The sequence below is a fragment of the Trachurus trachurus genome, assembly GCF_905171665.1.
Source record: "Trachurus trachurus genome assembly, chromosome: 16".
Classification (NCBI taxonomy): domain Eukaryota; kingdom Metazoa; phylum Chordata; class Actinopteri; order Carangiformes; family Carangidae; genus Trachurus; species Trachurus trachurus.
In genome coordinates this window covers 12,387,759-12,406,211 of record NC_139902.1, presented here as the reverse complement: position 1 = coordinate 12,406,211, position 18,453 = coordinate 12,387,759, and the positions used below count along the sequence as shown (strand labels likewise).

The 18,453-nt window shown below is 40.5% G+C and overlaps 1 protein-coding gene and 1 long non-coding RNA gene across 2 annotated transcripts; both read left to right on the top strand.

The window, feature by feature from the left end:
* Positions 1-304: 304 nt before the first annotated feature.
* Positions 305-10,390, top strand: ca14 (carbonic anhydrase XIV; the record flags this gene model as incomplete). Its single annotated transcript, XM_083989548.1, has 13 exons — positions 305-365; positions 737-760; positions 3,714-3,893; positions 4,128-4,273; positions 5,077-5,172; positions 5,280-5,346; positions 5,622-5,779; positions 6,565-6,691; positions 7,590-7,613; positions 7,844-7,928; positions 8,129-8,170; positions 9,557-9,610; positions 10,279-10,390. The coding sequence occupies 13 exons, from the start codon at positions 305-307 to the stop codon at positions 10,388-10,390; spliced, it is 1,176 nt and encodes a 391-aa protein (XP_083845674.1).
* A 2,043-nt stretch (positions 10,391-12,433) lies between these two features.
* LOC310999918 lies at positions 12,434-13,834 on the top strand. Its single transcript, XR_014596071.1, has 2 exons — positions 12,434-12,572; positions 12,829-13,834. It is a non-coding gene; the product is annotated as an uncharacterized lncRNA (long non-coding RNA).
* Positions 13,835-18,453: the final 4,619 nt, after the last annotated feature.

Here is an 18,453-nt window from a genome sequence, read left to right as displayed (position 1 = left end):
TCTCCTTCCCTCTCACTCACTCTCACTCTCTCTCTCTCACTCTCTCTCACACTCACACTCTCACACACACACACACACACACACACACACACACACACACACACACACACACACACACACACACACACACACACACACACACACACACACACACACACACACACACACACACACACACACACACACACACACACACACACACACACACACACCCTCTCTCCCTCTCCCTCTTTCCCTCTCTCACTTGCTCCTCATTTCTCTGTCCACTTTTATTCATTTCTGTGTATGGACAAGCAGGGCTAACATGGGTCTTTTTATCCTTCTAATGCTTCTGTGTTCTCAGTGGACAGCTGCCCCTGCTGCCGGTAAGGTGTTCATTAACATAATAATCGGCATCATGCAAGATTTCTTTGTGTTAGCTTGTTTGGGTGTTTCATTGTGAGCTGTAGTAGTGGAGCAGTAGTAAAAATCCAGAAATAACAATCGGATTTGAGCAGTATTTGCGGACTACAGTAGTGCTGTATTTAGGAATTAACAACTTGTTTAGAAATGCACTGGAGTGATATTAAGCAGCAGTAACTGTAGATTGGAAGTGATATAATAGAGCTAAGTGAAGAAGAAAATGTTTAATCAGGTTCTTTCTTACTTTTTTATTTTTATTTTTAATTAAAAGCATTGTGAACCTCAAGAATGAAAATTAGCTAAAATTTCCTTTTTTCTTCTTCTTTTTTTTCAGAGGAAATTAGCTGGACCTACACAGGTAAGTTCAAGTTCAAGTTTATTTACACCTCAAACCCTCATGCAAATGCAATATTAACTGTTATAAAGTGATTTTAGAAAGTAGAAAATTAGACACAATCCAACCTAGATGTGTTGTATGTATGTCAGATATCATGTATATTCTGAGGAGCAAAATTCAAACAGGTAAGAGAAGTAGAGATATTTGAGAATTGGCGTGATATTTAACTTTTTGTCCTGCTGAAACAGCTTTTATGTCTAACACAGGATAATTTAGCTTGAGAAGTCCATAAGTTTTTCTGAATATAACTTTTCAGCTATGTGATTGAATGAAACTTCTCATACTCAGACTTTTCACTCTGACTCCACTGCACATAATTCAACCTGAGCCTTTAATACATTAGAAGTATCATAGAAGCTTGTCTGACTTGGACAGGATTTGTGCTTTTCTCCCTTCATATCTCCCACCCCTTGTCCCTCTGTTTTCCTGTGCTTCCCCCTCTGTCTGTATTAGTTACAGTTCAACAAGCTGGCATGAGCACAGCAGTCACACAGAGATGATGAAGGGGTGGAGGGAAACGGAGAGGAAGAAAGCAAGAAAAAAAAAGGCTTAGAGAGAGGCTGGAGGAGGGAGGCAGGTGCACGGGGATGAAGCGGGCCAGAGTGGAGAGAGGGTGGTGGACAGAGAGAGGGAGATGGGACGGGATGAAGCTAAAGCATACCAAATCGTGCCCTGTATTGTTGCAGCGCACAAAAACCTATGTGTTTATTGTTCTGCGGATGCACACTGGCTGCCTTTGCCGTGGACAATGACATTGTGGGAATGAATGGGGCACACAGGCGACCACTCTCTGCGTGTATTCAGACGACCAATAGCAATGTACAGTACATACAGAATGCACAGCAAACTGTAAAGGGCCGTGCCTGGAGCAAACTGGTATCTATGCATTGTCTATATAGGCATAATTATAATAGATACAGAGGCGAGTGTACTGCACAGAGCGCGTGGTGTTATATCAGAGCAGTAGCTTGTATAGATTGACATGTTTGCTGAATTTTGATGCATTTCGTTTGTCAAGAAGTTTTACAGCAAAAGGGATTCAGTGGCTGAACGAGTGAGGGTGTGTGAGACACAGCATTGCATGATGTGGCGGTTACTTTGCTGCTAGCTGAAGTGGAAAGTCAGTTTTGTTACACACCACATTTTGTCACACGAAAGAGCAGAACTACATGTTTTCAGAGATGCCTCTTTCCACGAGAGATGGAGAGTTACATAAAGTAATGGAGGGAAAGTCACTCTCACGTCCTCATCATGCTCTGAGCAAGTGAATCTGCATATGTGTGTGTGTGTGTGTGTGTGTGTGTGTCTTTGTTCCTGGCTGTATTCAGGACAGCGATAGCATGCTAGGAGAGGTAGAGCGGGCGCACCGGGTCAGAATTTTCGGCCTCCGGTTACTATGGAGACCTCCATGACGACCAATAGCGGGACTGTGGGACTCACTTTTGAAGTTGAGTCGTGGTGCGGGGCTTTGCTGCGAGGGGCAGGGGGGTGGGAGGGCTGCGGACAGATTAGAAGTGTGAGGTGGGGGTTGTAGGCATTAGGAGATGTGGTATGTGTTGTTTACATCACTGATGTAGAGTCTCCTCCTCACATTGTACGTGAGGGGATGAAGGGGAAGACTAGCGCTACTGTAGGCCTACTTACTGTGTGTAGATGGATTTATTGGTTTGACTACAATCAATAGACTTATTGGTTTGACTATGTTACAATCAATAACAGCTTGCTGGGCTACCTTCTGTTTTACCTTTCTCTTCATCTTTTCTACATGAAACGTGCTCTTCATTAACACCAGAAACTTGTTTTTGCACACTGCTGACACATTTTAAAGTGTGTTGGTGGTTGCGCTCCTTTTCTAAAGCATTCTTCTCTTTGCAATTGAAATTCACATTCTTCAACTCACATGTCACTCTCTTTTTCATTCAGACTCCTTTTTCTAACTCTCTTTTCTTATGCAATTGGGGACTGCAGTCTCTCTTTTTTTTACTTTGTGCACCCAGGCCTCAATCACTCTCTCCCCTCCCACACAGCTTCTTAATATTTTTCTGTTCAACTTTTAATTAAATTCTTCACTTTCAATGTTTCAAATGTTGTATAAGGATGAATGACGCACTAATTAATGTGAAAATATGTTGTTTAGAATAAGCTAATGTTGGGTGTTTCTTTCTAAATTATTTTAAATTAGTATATTATTATTAGTAGTAGAAGTAATATTTTTTTTTATTAATAATAACATGTTAAAGAAGAGAAACATTTGATTTCAACAGCATTATTATCTCATCTGAATGTTAAGCTTTTTTAAGAGTAGACAGAATTTGTCTAATGAAAGATTCAATTGTTGTTGTTTTTTTTCAAGTATGTGTAACCTCCATTGATTTTTGTCCTTTAATGCCTGAACAGCTATTCTCACATTTCAGATCTAAATCTTAGGCCGATCTTATTTATTGTAGGGCATGATTATAAGATGGTATCAGTTATTCAGTCGTAGTGCCTAAGTCGGCTGCTTTTGTCAGCACGTTATTGATAAAAACTCATATCTGTGAATTTTTTCGTGTCATGGGAGTTTCCTGCATCAAGTTTAGTTGATCCAGAGCATCTGTCTGAGTGCATCATATCCGCTTAATGTTGATGGACAAAATGCAAAGACAGGCATCAGTTCCTGTCTTCCCGTAATTCACTGGTCAGTGGTATTTTCATTTAGTGAAAAATCTATAAATGTCGTATGTCACATGTTAGTGGTTCAGTGTGTTTTCAAAATTCACCACCGTGTTGCTGTGAACCTGAGCAGAATAACCAGGAATAATTGTCCTGCTTAATTAGAGACCGATCAATGGAGGCTTTTCACCAGATGACTCGGAGGCAGTGGACTGTGTGATTGGCTGACATCATTTCTCTCTTGTCCGTTCTCCTGTCTAAGGCTTGGTGGGTCAGTCCGAGTGGCCCACGTATTTCCCTGACTGCGGCGGTACATCTCAGTCCCCAATTGATGTGGTAACCACCCAGACGAAATATGACCCCAGTCTGACCCCTCTGACCCCACTGGGCTACAGTCAGCACGGCAACAGCCCCTTCGCTCTGTCCAATAACGGACACACAGGTAACTATAGCAGCTGATTTCTAGCTCCAAACATAACCCCTCTCCCTGGTATCCCAGCAGCTAAAGTAGGCCTACGGTTGATCTGCTTATACTGCACCATCTTCAAACATTTCTGCCCACGGATGAGTTTAGGGGATTAGTTAAAATAAAAAAACATACTAATCTTCAAGAAAATATCCTAAGAGAAACCCGTTAAAAGGATGAGCTCAACTGTTTCATCCTTCTCTCCTTCAGCTGTGATTGATCTGCCAGAATGGATGGGACTAGGGGGGCTGCCCTGGCTCTTCACAGCGGTACAACTGCACCTCCACTGGGGCAGCGGTGGCCCAAGCCATGGGGGCAGTGAACACACCATCAGCGGGCTCAGTGCAGATGCAGAGGTATCTTTGAACACAGCCGACGGTAAATAGCGAAATCACAGTCAGACTGCAAGAGGAGGCGCGGCTAATCAGAGTCGCAATCGGGAGAAAATGGCAGCTACGGTCACATGGTGTGATACCAGAGGTTTTCTAACAATGTCAAGATTTTATACCAAAGAATAGACGAAAGTACCCAACTGCTCCATTGAATTTTCTACAAAACGGCTCTGATGCTTAGTTAGTTTTCTCTTTCTTTCTGTTTTTCTTTCTTTCTTTGCTCTCCTCTGTCACTGTAACCCTCTTTACACCTCATACTTGTCTGTCTTCCCCACACACATCGGTTACCGCTGAGTCAGCTTGGATCCCTGTTCTGGTTTACTGTGGGATAAAAGATGGCCTTTACCGTCAGCTTAGAGAGCCGAGCAGAGACAGAAGAGCAACAGAAATGAAGGTTTTGGGGTTATACTGCTGATGATAAAAAAAATTTTTTTTAAAAAATCCCCAAAAGAGGAATAAATAAAACGTGAAAACAATAGATTCACCTTTTTCGGAAGGGGACAAAATGGAGAAAGAATGTAGAAAGGAGGGAAGATTAGCTGTGTCAGCGCTTCAGTTCTTGTCCATCTGTCACTATGCCAACACAATGGAGGGGCAGATTAAAGATAAACATTATACAGGGATCAAGAAATAATAAGAAAAACACAAACATAAAATAGAGGTGGTCTTAATGCATACCAGGGCAATCTGTGTCTTTTTGGCCAAAAGTCGTCCACTCCTTTGTCTCATCACAGTGACTAAACGAGCTGTGTTTTTCTTCTCTCCAGCTGCATGTGGTTCACTACAACTCTGAGCTCTACCCCAACATGTCTGCAGCAATGACGCAGAGAGACGGCCTCGCTGTTTTAGGAATTCTCATTGTGGTAATAATAATAATAATAATAATAATATATATAATAGCAATATTTTTTCACTCTTTAATATTTTAATAAAGGTAATACACATTAAGGACTGAGTTCTGGTTTTCTAGACAGGTGAAGAGACGAACCCAGCTTTTAACAACATCCTCAACTACCTGAGCCGCATCAGACATGCAGGTAACAGCAGGGAAAATATATAACATTACATCTTTTTGTTTTAGTGTCTTTACTGATTCATTGGTATAAAGCTATAAAAGTATCTATTTCCAAAGGTAAGAATAAAAAGAAACACATTTGCCTCAGGTATTTAAAGATACCGATAAAGCAATGGCAGAGACAAAAGCTGTTTTTCTCGTACATGCTGCTACAAGTGCCTCTTCTTACAATGTTTTGATGACTTGTGGAAGCAGTAAAGTGAATATACGAAATGTTCTCCTGTCTCCTCCTGTCAGACCAGAAAGTGCCCATCCCGGCCTTTGACGTTCAGTCCCTGCTCCCTAAAGACTTGGGACGCTACTATCGCTACAATGGCTCCCTAACAACGCCGCCCTGCTATCAGAGTGTGATCTGGACAGTGTTTCATGAGAGAGTTCAGATCTCAAAGGCACAGGTGAGGCCATGAACATGGCTCGTCTCCGCCTCAACTCTACAATGACATTTCATTTAGGCACTGATAACATTTACATTTATGATCCAGTGTGGATTAAAAAAAAAAGGCCTAGATATCCTTTACTATCACAGATTGATGAGAGACATTAACAACTCATCTAGAAAGTTTTGTATTATTTGTCATTTTACAGCTGCTACTTACTGGCCTTAGAAACATCTTAAACAGCATAATGATTTCTCCAACAAATCCAAACTCAAATAATTATATACTGTTATAAGAAGCAAAGAAGAATCAGTACATTAATGTCTATTTGTATGAATTACTGGAAACTAAAAATTGTCCTACTTGTTCCTCTGCACTGGATTGTCTCTTCATGTGGAAGATTCCAAAATAAAATGCATAGATTATATTAGAGGATAAAAACACTGTGCAATTAGTTAACATTTTAGAAACCGGATACATTTACAGGATCAAGGTTAAGTGTCAACCTCTTGCATTAGTGCAGTGAAGTCATTTTATGTTTAACTTGCCCTTATTTGTGCCAGATAGTGACTCATCAGTAAATGTACTGAACAAACAGGCAATGTTTGCTCACTGAATCAATGTACTCAAACTTTCCTTTATCTATAGACTGATAAACTTTGACTGAACTATTCAGTTTCACTACAGTTTACTTGACTTTTTGCAGCTATGTCAATCAATGAACTTACTTTGTGTTTTGAGTTGACTGCCTCAGGACTGCAGCTGTTGTCACCGTCTCTCTCCCTTTCACGTGTCTTCTCCAGCTGCTGAAGATGGAGACAATACTTTACTCCACTAAAGCCGATAGTCCTGACAGGATGCTTCTGCAGGACAACTACCGCGCAACACAGCCGCTCAACCACAGGGTCGTCTTTGCTTCTTTCTCTGCAGGTGAGACAAACAGATAAAATGATGATGTGAAAATGACATCCACTCTTTCATGTTGACAGCTGGCATGAAAGATAAGATGTGTCAAATTTCTTATGAATTACTTACATTTAATCTTTTTGGGGGGTTCACAAATATTGCCTGATTGAGAATATACAATTTTTCCGTTCAGATTGTACAAAGGCACAGGTGTAAAAGGTCACAGCCAATCTGCTTTGAGCTCCAGTGTTTTACCCCAGCAACACTTGTACACTGGTGGATTGTGCTGCCTGCCTGCTGCTCATAATGCAAACCACAATAGCATGGCAGAGGGTGGCCACATAGACCAAAGCAAGCAATTAGCACAATCCACGCAGAGAGTGAAAAGTGGAATGTGGAGAAAAATGTTGGAATATGAAGGATTACCGGTGACTTTGTCTGAAAGAGCCTTAGGAAGGCAGGAACAGAGAGAGAGAGACACTGGCAGAAAGAGAGAGAGAGAGAGAACGAGAGAACGAGAGAGGGGGGTGGCCGGGGCAGTGTTTGTTTGCGAGCTGATTAGAGAAAAAAGGATTTTCTAAAACTAAACACTGACTCCATTGTTATCTCGTAAGTCTAACTGAGAAAAAGGGAGAGGAAAAAGAAACAGAGAAATGAACGGGGGGAGACAGAGTGTTAGACAAAGACAAAGGAGAAAGAATTTGTGTAAAGTGCTCATTGTAGTGAGTGACTGAACTGGAAGGCCTGTGATATCAGCACTGCTGTCAAAGGCAGCAGGACTGACTAGACACAACATTTCCAAACAGCTGAACAGCAAATCCTGACGAGAAAAACCCACAAATCATTGTGTTATGAACTGTGTGACAGAAAGAAAAACTACTGTGCTTTTCTAATGATTTATTCTGTCTTTTATCCGTTGTAGAGTCATGGAAAGAGCTCTCTTCCGGTAAGACTGCATTGGATTTTCCTGCATGTATTGTTTTTTTTTTTTTTTTTTACAAACTATTTGATTGATGCTACTGTTCCTAAAATTTAGTTACCTACTTTTGTTTATTGCTGTGTTTTGAGGCATTTTATTTAATCTCACATTCTTTTGTGTGTGTGTGTGTGTGTGTGTGTGTGTGTGTGTGTGTGTGTGTGTGTGTGTGTGTGTGTGTGTTTTGTTTTGTTTTGCAGGCGAAGTCACAGCCATAGTGATAGGAGTGATGTGTGGCTGTGTAGGTCTGGCAGTAATCGTTCGCTTCATTGTCAAGACAATACGGTAAGAAATTCGGAGGCGCTGCGCGGATGTTTCAGCGATCTGTTTGCTATTCTGTTTCTCCTCTACTCGTGTCTGCAGCAGACACTGGCTGCCAGTCTGCTGCTGTTCTGGTTTAACTGGGCAGACTGCAGACCCTGTGGGAGACGTCACTGTGGAAAAATCCAGTCACTTCTCATCCTCCATCTTCTATCTCTTGGCAGATTTTTTAAACTCCTCCACCGTGAAACAGTCGTGGTAAACAGGTGGCATATTTGAGCTCAGTACTGACCAAGATGCTCAACTTTTGTGCTTATCAGATATCCTTAAGTGCAGATCTATGATCAAAGCTGTGAAAAACAAACACTGTTTGGAGGCAAACTGGGAATACAGTAGTGATACTTGCATTGCTGAGGTGCATTTTTTAATTCATGATGAAATACTGTTATATTTTACCATGAATTATAGCATGAATCCTGGCTGATATATTGGTATTGGCGCATACATCAGCCAATAAGTAAAGGGAAAGTGCAAATTCATGAAATGTATTTTTTTTATTTTTGTAAATTAAAAAACAAATATTATTCTGTGGTCAGAGGAGGGTGAAATAAATAAATAAATAATATAATAAGAAATAATATAAATATAAATAATTAATAAAAAGACGAAAACACAGGTCTAAAACATTAATTATGTTATTGGACAGACAGGTAACAATCCGTCATAACCTCATGAAGACGGGTAGCAATAATTAAAAAAAATATATATATATTTTCTCTGTTCACTAAGGCACACCTTAGATTTTCAAATGATTTTTGAAAAAATGCCAAGGTGATATCCTTGGTATTGGCCTCAAAAACAGTGTTTGTTGTGCTCTCAAAAATGGAAATGCATAATCCTCATTTAAGGTTTCAACAGAAAAGTTTAAAGCGACCCCATGGATCAGCGCTAAGGATAATCTGAGTTTCTGACCTCTGCTGCAATAACATGGCTGTTTCCCAATGTGTGTGCCTAATCTGTTTTTACTTCCTCCCATAATAACCACTGATTAATTAAAGTATGTGGTGGGTTTCCCCTTTGTTTGACCTATAAGTGATTTAATCTGTTTTTACTTCCTGTTTTTACTTCCTCTGTTTTTACTTCCTCCCATAATAACCACTGATTAATTAAAGTATGTGGTGGGTTTCCCCCTTTGTTTGACCTATAAGTGATTTAACCTTTCTACTGCTATGATCAAAGGTTCCCAAAGTTCCCATATATGTGTTCATTTTAAGTCAGAGCGACTTGACTCGAAGGACAAAAAATATTTTCAGTATTAGCTTTATATTTTAGGAACACTGGATTACCTTTAAACTGATGATGGGGACAATTAAACATCTCATCACAATGTGTCTGTAATCTTCTCACACAGAGCCGTTGTTTTTTCCGGGGTCCTGCGAAAACCTCGTCTCACTTTGGGAACCTTTGCTTTTCATATTGTCAATCAGCCTTGTGCAACTATTTCAAAATGTCACCTCTCATCCTTCCGTCTAATGAGAGGAGAGGAAGGAAGAAGAATGAGCTTTTGAAATATCTGCACGCTGTCACTTTGAAATGTTAAATTCAAGCTCTTTTCTCTGTTTCTGGTCATGTGATTCCGTCTTTTGTGACAGCTCTACCTCTAGCTGGGACGTCCTGCCCAGTAACCGGCCTGCTCCCTTGCCAAGGTCACCGTTAAATATTATGACATTTGACCTCAAAATATTAACTCCAACATCTCAGAGTTAGATTCCTGAACATATCCCTTTGTCTTAACCACCCATTGTGTCCTGTCTTTAATCTGAGGTTAGACCTTAACACCACGTTTACTGTAGCATTAGTGTATCCATCTGCCTATCCATCCATCCACAGTTTCTAACACTGATGCTTTAGGAGTTTTGTTAGCAGTCTATTGATGCCTCAGCAGTCCACTGGATGCAAAACGTGAACACAAGACTACATTTAAAGTTTGGTTGCTGAAGAACAGTGGAGATGTGACAACCCAGTGGTCAGCCTGGGTTAACATGTCTACTGCTCATAGTTTACTAGTCTAATCTCACTCATTGAGTAACTTCTCTTAAAGCCATATTACCATTAATCTATTTACAGTGTCATCATGTGTTTCTGACTACACATGCATGTCTTATCCTCATGCTCACTCTTGCTTTCATTTGTCTTCTAGTAAACTAGTTGTCATTTTATAGTGAACTGGTATGGAGCCCTAAACTTGACAAAGAGGAACCTCTGCTGGACTATTTAACAAACTACATCAGCACTGAGAGAGACGTGCTCTGCTCTCCAGCCACTTTTAGACTATGACTCAGTGGGAATGACTCTTACATTTGGTTTTTTCCAGGACGAAGGAGCCAGAGAAAGAAAAGGAGAAAAAACAAGACATGGCTCTGAACTCGACCACCGAAGCAGAAAAGAAAGAAGAGCCCTCGCCGTCTGTTCAGACCGAGCCCTAGCTGACAGCACAGACCATTTCAGGCCTTGTTCAGACACTCAAATACTTCCTTCCTCCTTCTTGTCGTTGATCCACGTCTCCTCAGGGGACAGGTAGCAAACAGGTAGCAGGAAACACCATTTTATAAACAGCGAGGGAAGGGTGTAAACTGGTCACAGGACAAATCACCTGCTGCTCTGATCACTTCACTGTTTTCAGTAATACTCTTCCACCCAGATTCAGAGGTGTTGGCAGTCTTGGTGTCAGACATTTCTTCTGTTTGCACTTGAAGCACCTGGTGTAAATATGTTTGCTGGCTCCGAGTTGTATGTTTGATCTTGCAATGCCTGGGATGCATGATTGGTTCATGTAAATACTATGTAAAATATACGTATATTTGGTTGGTTTTTTTTTCACATTTGACTGTTACTTCATCCTGCCTTGAAACACAAACACACTGTACTGTATGCAATGTTATAGATTTGTTTATTGTTTAAGTAATAATTAATGTAACATTGACCGTAAATGAGAGTTTTAACAGAGTAAAACTAAAATTCTATGATTAAAGTCTAAAGTGAATTGAAGCATGATTGATTTGTATAGTGATGCTGTCCAAACACACTGGCTCTGAATTTAAATCAGCAAATTATGCTGTAAATGGATGAGGTATATTTATATACATGTGTTCAGTCTGCCTGAAAAGAAAAAGATTCTTGGTGCCATATCTATGTCTGAAGTTTTGTGCTCAATATGCATGGTCAGTGTGGACACTACATTAAAACACCTGAACGTCCAACCCAGTGTTTTTTTTATTTTTGGGAGTAACATTATCTAGATCAGATTACAAGTGATTGTTTTTAATTAAGATATAAAATAAGCATAGCAGCCTGGATTTCATAACAATTTTGAACATACAAGAAGCAGTGACTCAGACTTGGCTCCTGTTGACACAGATTGTGAGTTTCCATATTTGCAGGTTGGAGGGGAAAACTGAGGTTAAAAAAAAAGGTGCCTATTATAGCAAATAAGAAAAACCCCACAAAGAGCAGAAATGTAAGCTGAACATGTACATTCAATCTATAAATCATAAAGTCTGTAGAAATCTAATTTGTTTCACAATTTAAACTGTGTTGAATGACAGCTTACATCACTGATTGGCTAATAAAACAAAATTTAATTAGACCATACACAACAGGAAGGTGCATTCCTGTTCATCACTGACTGTGGCTCGCTCTCTGCTGCCTGCTAATGTGGGAAACATATGTGAATTGTGGTTGATAGAAGAGGTCAGCACATCTGCTGCACCACCTGGTTGGTGGCATCATGTCACTCACATTCACATATCTCTACAGAGAAGTGAGCCAAACAGAAAGGTCTGAAACAAGACAAGCCAATGGGGAAGTTGTATATATTTTACCTCTGAAAGTATTTTTTTGAAGTCTTTATTTTTAACACAGGCACCTACACACACCCTTTGTCTCCTCAGACTGATGGCATTTAAAATGACCTTTATATCGTCTTTGTTCTCTGGATAAACCGTTGTCCCATCCAAATCCACCTCATACCAAATATTTACACTTGAGGCAGTTCTATTTGTTTAATCAATACAAATAGAAGGAATGACTGTACAACTAATGGGAAATTATCTAAATCTACAGCCTAGTTTAAGTTGGTGCATTAATAGGGTCCAGCATGTGGATATAGTATTATTGACAATGACAGCATCAAATTAAAAGACAAATATATTACTAGTGCTTCACTTAGTCAAGATCTATAAGTCAATCAGTTTCAATCAGTTCAAAGTTCTCAGATAATTCTGTTCATTATTATGAACTTCCCTAACATGTGGTTGTTATAAGTAAAAAGTAAGTTAACACTTACTGGGTTATCTTAAATATATGAGAGAATGTTTGCTTTGTTTGAGGTAGCACACAACCTACGGTAGTTTTCTAAATGTGGGTGACTGGATTTCCAGAATGTATTTTTAGCTGTAACTTGATCGCCTGCCTCCATGACTGCTCTTCTCCGGCACCGCCATGTGGACAGAGTTATGTAATGCTTGTGTGTTTAGTTTAGGCCACACCCACTCACGTAGCATAGGAAGTGGAATAAGGAAATGCAACTGAAGGACAGAAGAGAGATTTTACAGCTGGAGCTTTTAGGTAACTTAGAGCTCACTGAAGCCTCCACTCTGCTAAAATAAGGTAGGGAAGTCATTTTCTCACACAGCATCATCTCCTATTTTCATGTTTAAAAGAGCAGACAGCTGTGGCTTTGTCAAACCTGACTCTCGCACTCAAAGTTTACCTTGTTATGAGTCATGTACTGTAACTGAGTTTGGAAAAACATAAAAATAGAACATCTAAGATCTAATTAAGCACTTTGTCATGACTGAAGAGAAGGCTGTGTTGAGTTGAGTTTAGTATTTGTTCATACTTTGGGATCTTTCTTCCCCTCTAGATCTGCTGGATAATGGCTGCTCTCAGGGTTTTCCTCAGCCTTGCCATCTGTCTCCTGCTGGGCCACCAGACATTTGCGAAAAATGATGCACCGTGTCAACGCGGCAAATGGAACAATGCCTTTGACACCTTTCTCAAACGCCACATTCGCAAAGGACTTCCTAATTCTAACAATAATAATGAATGGGAGAAGTACATCAGAGAGAACGGGGGCTGCGACCGACCCACACAGTCTTTTCTGACGCCAAAAGACCTGGACAAGGTGAAGGATGTGTGCACGAACTCAGGGGGAAAAGTATACAAGGATAACCTGTGCATCAGCGACCAGGCTTTCACCTTCGTCACAGTGAGGAGCTACCCTGGAACCTGTGGGATTAAGAGGGTCGACAATGAAACCAAACATCTGATCCTGGCCTGTGAAGTGCTGGACAATCAGTGTGTGCCTGTCCACTTTGAGGGAAACCCTGACAATCGAAGGCCTAACAACAACGCCAGAGGCTGCCAGGACCCATCTAAAGGCCATGCTCCCAGCTTTAAAATGACCTGGCTGCAGCTGTTGTTTCTTCTTCTTATTGTTATGTATGGCTTTTGAACTTTTTATAATTTGAGGCTGATATGACTGAAAATTTTCTCAGGGGACATTTTTGGACATTTGTAATCCTCAAGCACATTTCAGCAAAACCTTTTACAGTTTTATAATCCAATTCAATATCAAAGTGTTTTTATTCAGTATTACGAATGGCCACTTTGATCAGCCACATTTTTAGAGGGCTGTCAGTTTTTTTTCTTTTTATTTAAGTCATTATTATCACTAATCACTAAAATCACTATGTTGTATCTGCATCTGTCTTTTGGGGATATTCAGAGGGTTGGTCTTCTAATGGCATTTCATTTATAGTTGGCCACTGATGGTGCAGATGGGATCTTTTACCGTGTTGTCGGTATTTTATATTAAAAAGCCACCCATGAAACTGCCATGGTTTAATAAACTGAATTCAGAAAGATAATTTATAGTCTCTGTAATTCATCCCTAGTTGTTTTTATCCTGGTTTCTTTTTAGTGTGGACTATGTGATACAGATTAAATATAACTTAACTCTAATGATAAATGATGAGACATTAAAGCAGAAGTAAGCAGAATGTTTTTGTTCATATAAGTCTTAAATAGTTATATCTTCCGACGGCAATCGCTTACATAGAGTGTTTGGTCTGAAACACGGGTCTGTCAGTCACTCTGCTCTGCTGTAAGCCGAGGAGAAAACTTTCCTTGTATCCTACAACCTTTATCCAATGAGGAGAGAGAAAGGCATAAAGGGGCGGTCCTCTCTGTGTGTGCAGCCAAGGGATGCACGTGAATGTGGTGACGTAGGGACGAGGGCGGGGACTGCTAACTCCATCTGCTGACAAGAAGTTAGCCGAAACGACTGGATCGCTTACTTCTGCTTTAAGATAAAATCTATGACAGACAAACAAAATGTTACTCTATGAAGACTTTTGATCTTGCAGCTCTAATCAATATAACCACTACTTTGGTTATACTTTATGGAGCTGATATGAACTCAACTGACTCCACCAAAACTACTTCATCACAGATTTAAATTTCAACAGCAACACCATAAATAGTGTTGCGAGGCAATGATTCACATCAACAAATAATGAGTCATTCATGCAAACAGAGGAACACTGTGCAGGGTTTATCTAATTTCTACAGAGGTGACGTTGCACCTTAACTCTGGCAATGTCACAGGAAAAATAAAAGCTGCAGAAAGGAGACAACAGACTCAACTGTGCTACACTGGATGCTCTGAAAAGATTTTCTGTCTCCAAACTTAATCAACCAATCAAGTATTTTATCAAATCCATTACTGTTACACTCAACACTACAATTTTTCAAAGGCTGTTCTGCAGTTTAACAGAAAAGGGAGTTCCTTTTCAATGATTTGAGATTCTCCACATCCCCAATATTGGAGAAAATGATGCCCCATCATCACTCACTCTCTTATTTGTCTTAGTTTCCACTGACTAATTCTTCTCGACTGGTTTAGCATTCACTCCTATAATATTGTCCAACTTACTACAATGGAACATTTACAGAGATAAATGACACCAAGACCAAACATAGTTTACTGTGTTAAATCTATGGTTTGATTCTTCAACTTTAACCTCTAACAGTGCAGTATGAAACCAGCAGGACAGCTGTCAAATGGGTTGAAGTGACATAATCTACCTTCCAGGACTGAGCCTCAACATTGGGTAAAAATTCAGGTAGTGATTTAAGTTTTAATAATTTCAGTAAATAACATAATTTAGTGTTGTATATAGTATAAATATAGACATTTTCACTGGTTTCTAATCCAGCCTTGACCTCGAACCTTTAAACTTTACAGTGACCTTAACTTCACCTTATTTCTAAAGTCAGGAACTCCTAAAAAGCTCTGGGACGCCTCCAGGCCTGTGTGGATTGCAGCACTTTGATAAGTTGTCATCACTCAGCATATCTCACAGTAAAATTTGGTTCTCACGAAGAAAGATACACACAAACACAAATACACACACACACACGCACACACTAGGTTTTCCAACAGTTTTCTGGACAAACTTGCATGTCTTCTGACTGCACCTGTCCCTGCAGGGATTTGAGTGGGTCTGTGTGCACAGTCACGCAAAGCTGTGCGCATCAAACAGAAATAAACATTACCAACAATAGTTTGATCAGTTACAGTAGGTCAGCATAGTTGCACATGCCCAAACATCTCCCACATGTAAAGTCAGAAAAGTTCAGGTCTGAGCGAGGAGACAAAACGTCACCTGACTGACTCCACTAGATGGCAGAAGAGTTACTTATTACTTCTTTTTACAGTCTATGCTTATTACCCACAGCAGAAGCCCCAGGACTGAAGACTTCTCATGAACCCTGCCCATTTGTCCAACAACTGTTTGTTTCAGTCTGCAAACCTTGCATATATTGATTACTTCTAAAATGTTTCACACAGCACATGGGGAAGGATGTTCAAATCCTGATCAACTGTTGTCCTTTTTGAGGCACTGAAAATGCCTGATTTTGCCAGTAATGCAGATTATATTCATAGTGGAAACAACTTTTACTTAAATAAATACTGTGTATGTAAATAAAGAGTTATTTACAAGAAGATAAGAGATTTACCATAAGTGTCTAAAGTCACCAAGTAACTCTGACCTTTGCACTGAGTTCATTGCAGGGTTGCAGCCCAATTAGACTATAATGGCAAATAAACTGACCATATATTTAAACTTTTATGCAGAGGACAGTAGTTAAATTGGTCCTGGTGCGCAGTGATGCTTCAACCATCGACAGCATATGTGTATGAGCTACATTGTAGCAGCTAGTAGTATAACTTCTACAACTTTCCCTCATCTTACAGCCTTTCCTTTCTCCTTGTAGTCAGCTTCTATAATTTTCCGTCTAGAGATTCAGTTGCAGAGACGTGGAAATACAGGTTGTTTGTGATTCCACTTTCTGGTTTATGTTCTTATCCTTTCATTTTCTCCCATGCCTTCGGGAGAGTCACAAGATCATGAAGAAATCACAGGACACACTTTAACTTAATGTTATTTTTCTGTTTCTCTGGCCGGAGGCAGAGGGGAGGACAAGTATGCTGAATGTTATTCAAGACGTTAAATCAGCACAATAGCACATAAACATCTCACCATTTCATCAGGTGATTCTGAGACTTGAGCCACTCACACCGGTCACATACAGTAACAGTGACCCCAGGCTGACCTTCAGTCAAGTTAACTATGGCCATACCGAATTCATGACATCATAATGTCTGTCTCTCTCTCTCTCTCTCTCTCTCTCTCTCTCCCACACACACACACGCACACACAAACACAAACACACACCTCTAACTACATAATCAAATGTGTACAAATGCACTATAATTGAGGCACACAAACATCTACACACACACACACAAAGTCACAAAGAGAAGAGCGCCGTCTGCTTAACACACACACACACACACACACACATAGTGGCTGCTGACACACACACACACACACACACACACACACACACACACACACACACACACACACACACACACACACACACACACACACACACACACACACACACACACACACACAAAGTGAACAACAATCGTTGACTTGGGGTGAAGAGGAAAGGCTAGAGGAGAATAAAAGAATGAGTGCAGAGTGAGAGGCAGCGTGAGGGTGGAGGGGGCAGAGCTGTAGGATGCGAGGAGAAGGAGGGGTGACACGATAAAACCAGAGCTGCACTTTTATTGAACTTTTTTTTGGTGGTTTTCTAGAAAAACAAAACACATGGACATAAAATAAGGTGAAAAGCAGGGAGAGTATGGGAACCAGGGCTTGTTTTTCTTCTCAGCTTTCTCTCATTCCCTCATCTTCTCCCATCTACTTTGACTCCAAGAAACCTCATGCAACTTTCCTCCTGATCATCTCCATCTATTTCACTTCCTTTATTTACACAAGTGACCTCCTTTCCCCCTTTCTTTTCTTTCTGAATTCTTCCCCTCTGTTGTCCTCAGTCTTCCTGTCGAGTGTAAAGCAATTCAGCATCATTCAGCTCATACAATGCTGTTTTACAGTGCTGTTGGCACGTAGTACCTCAGAGGAGCCAATGGGCTCGTTAAACTGTAGGTGGCAGTGGACAAACTGCAAAAACAGACAGCAAATTGGAAGAGATGGACAAACACAACACCATTTTATAAGATAACTTCCACAAACTGAACATTATTTTTCAACTTGATCAAGAATATTTGTATATGTTTCTCCTTCCTAATTTAACTTTTCTCCTCTCGCTCTCCCTCTGTCCAGACCAGCTCATAACAAATGAGCACGATAATTACAACCACAAAGACTTAAAAGGGAGGGCAGAGAGATTTTAGGAGTTGTTGGAGGGGTGAGTGGGGGGGGGGGGGTGAGTAATACAGGCGTCTGGGAGCAACTGCCCAAGCATCTGGAGGTTGAGTCTTGTGTACACAGGAAGACTAAAGCTCGACTCATGTACACACTCACACCCACACTGTGCAATCTGATACGACGATACTTTAAATAAAAGAAATTCTGGGTAATGTGACGTGGTGAGAGTGTGGGCCGGTTATGAAGTAATAATCTGTATCTGACTGTGTCTGTTTGACTCCTGTGAGACGCGATGTCTTCCAAGAAAAATATTAAAGTGACAAAGAGTGACATATGTCTGGTGGAGCCTGCATGAGCACATTCATTCAGACAAAGCTGAGGCATCCTGTGTTTACAGCATTCACACAAGGTTGGTCTTGAACTTTTGCCCCGGTCTTTTGGGGATTTTGTCGGGCATGGGGTTTAGACATATGACATGCACAATATCACACACACACAAACAACAATCTCTTTCTCCAGTCTTTCGTTTCTTATCTTCTCTCTGCCTGCTTGTTGGTCTCTCGTGCTCTGCCTCTCATTTCCACGTATATGTCGTTAAACGCTGCCATCTCCTCCGCTCTAATCAAACCCACATGGTTTGGTTGGTCAGCATGCCAGCAGCCCACAGAGCTGCACACACTTTTGGCTGTGAATCTGTGTGTCACTGTGGCTGCTTGTTGTGCAGTTGCTGCGCACATCAC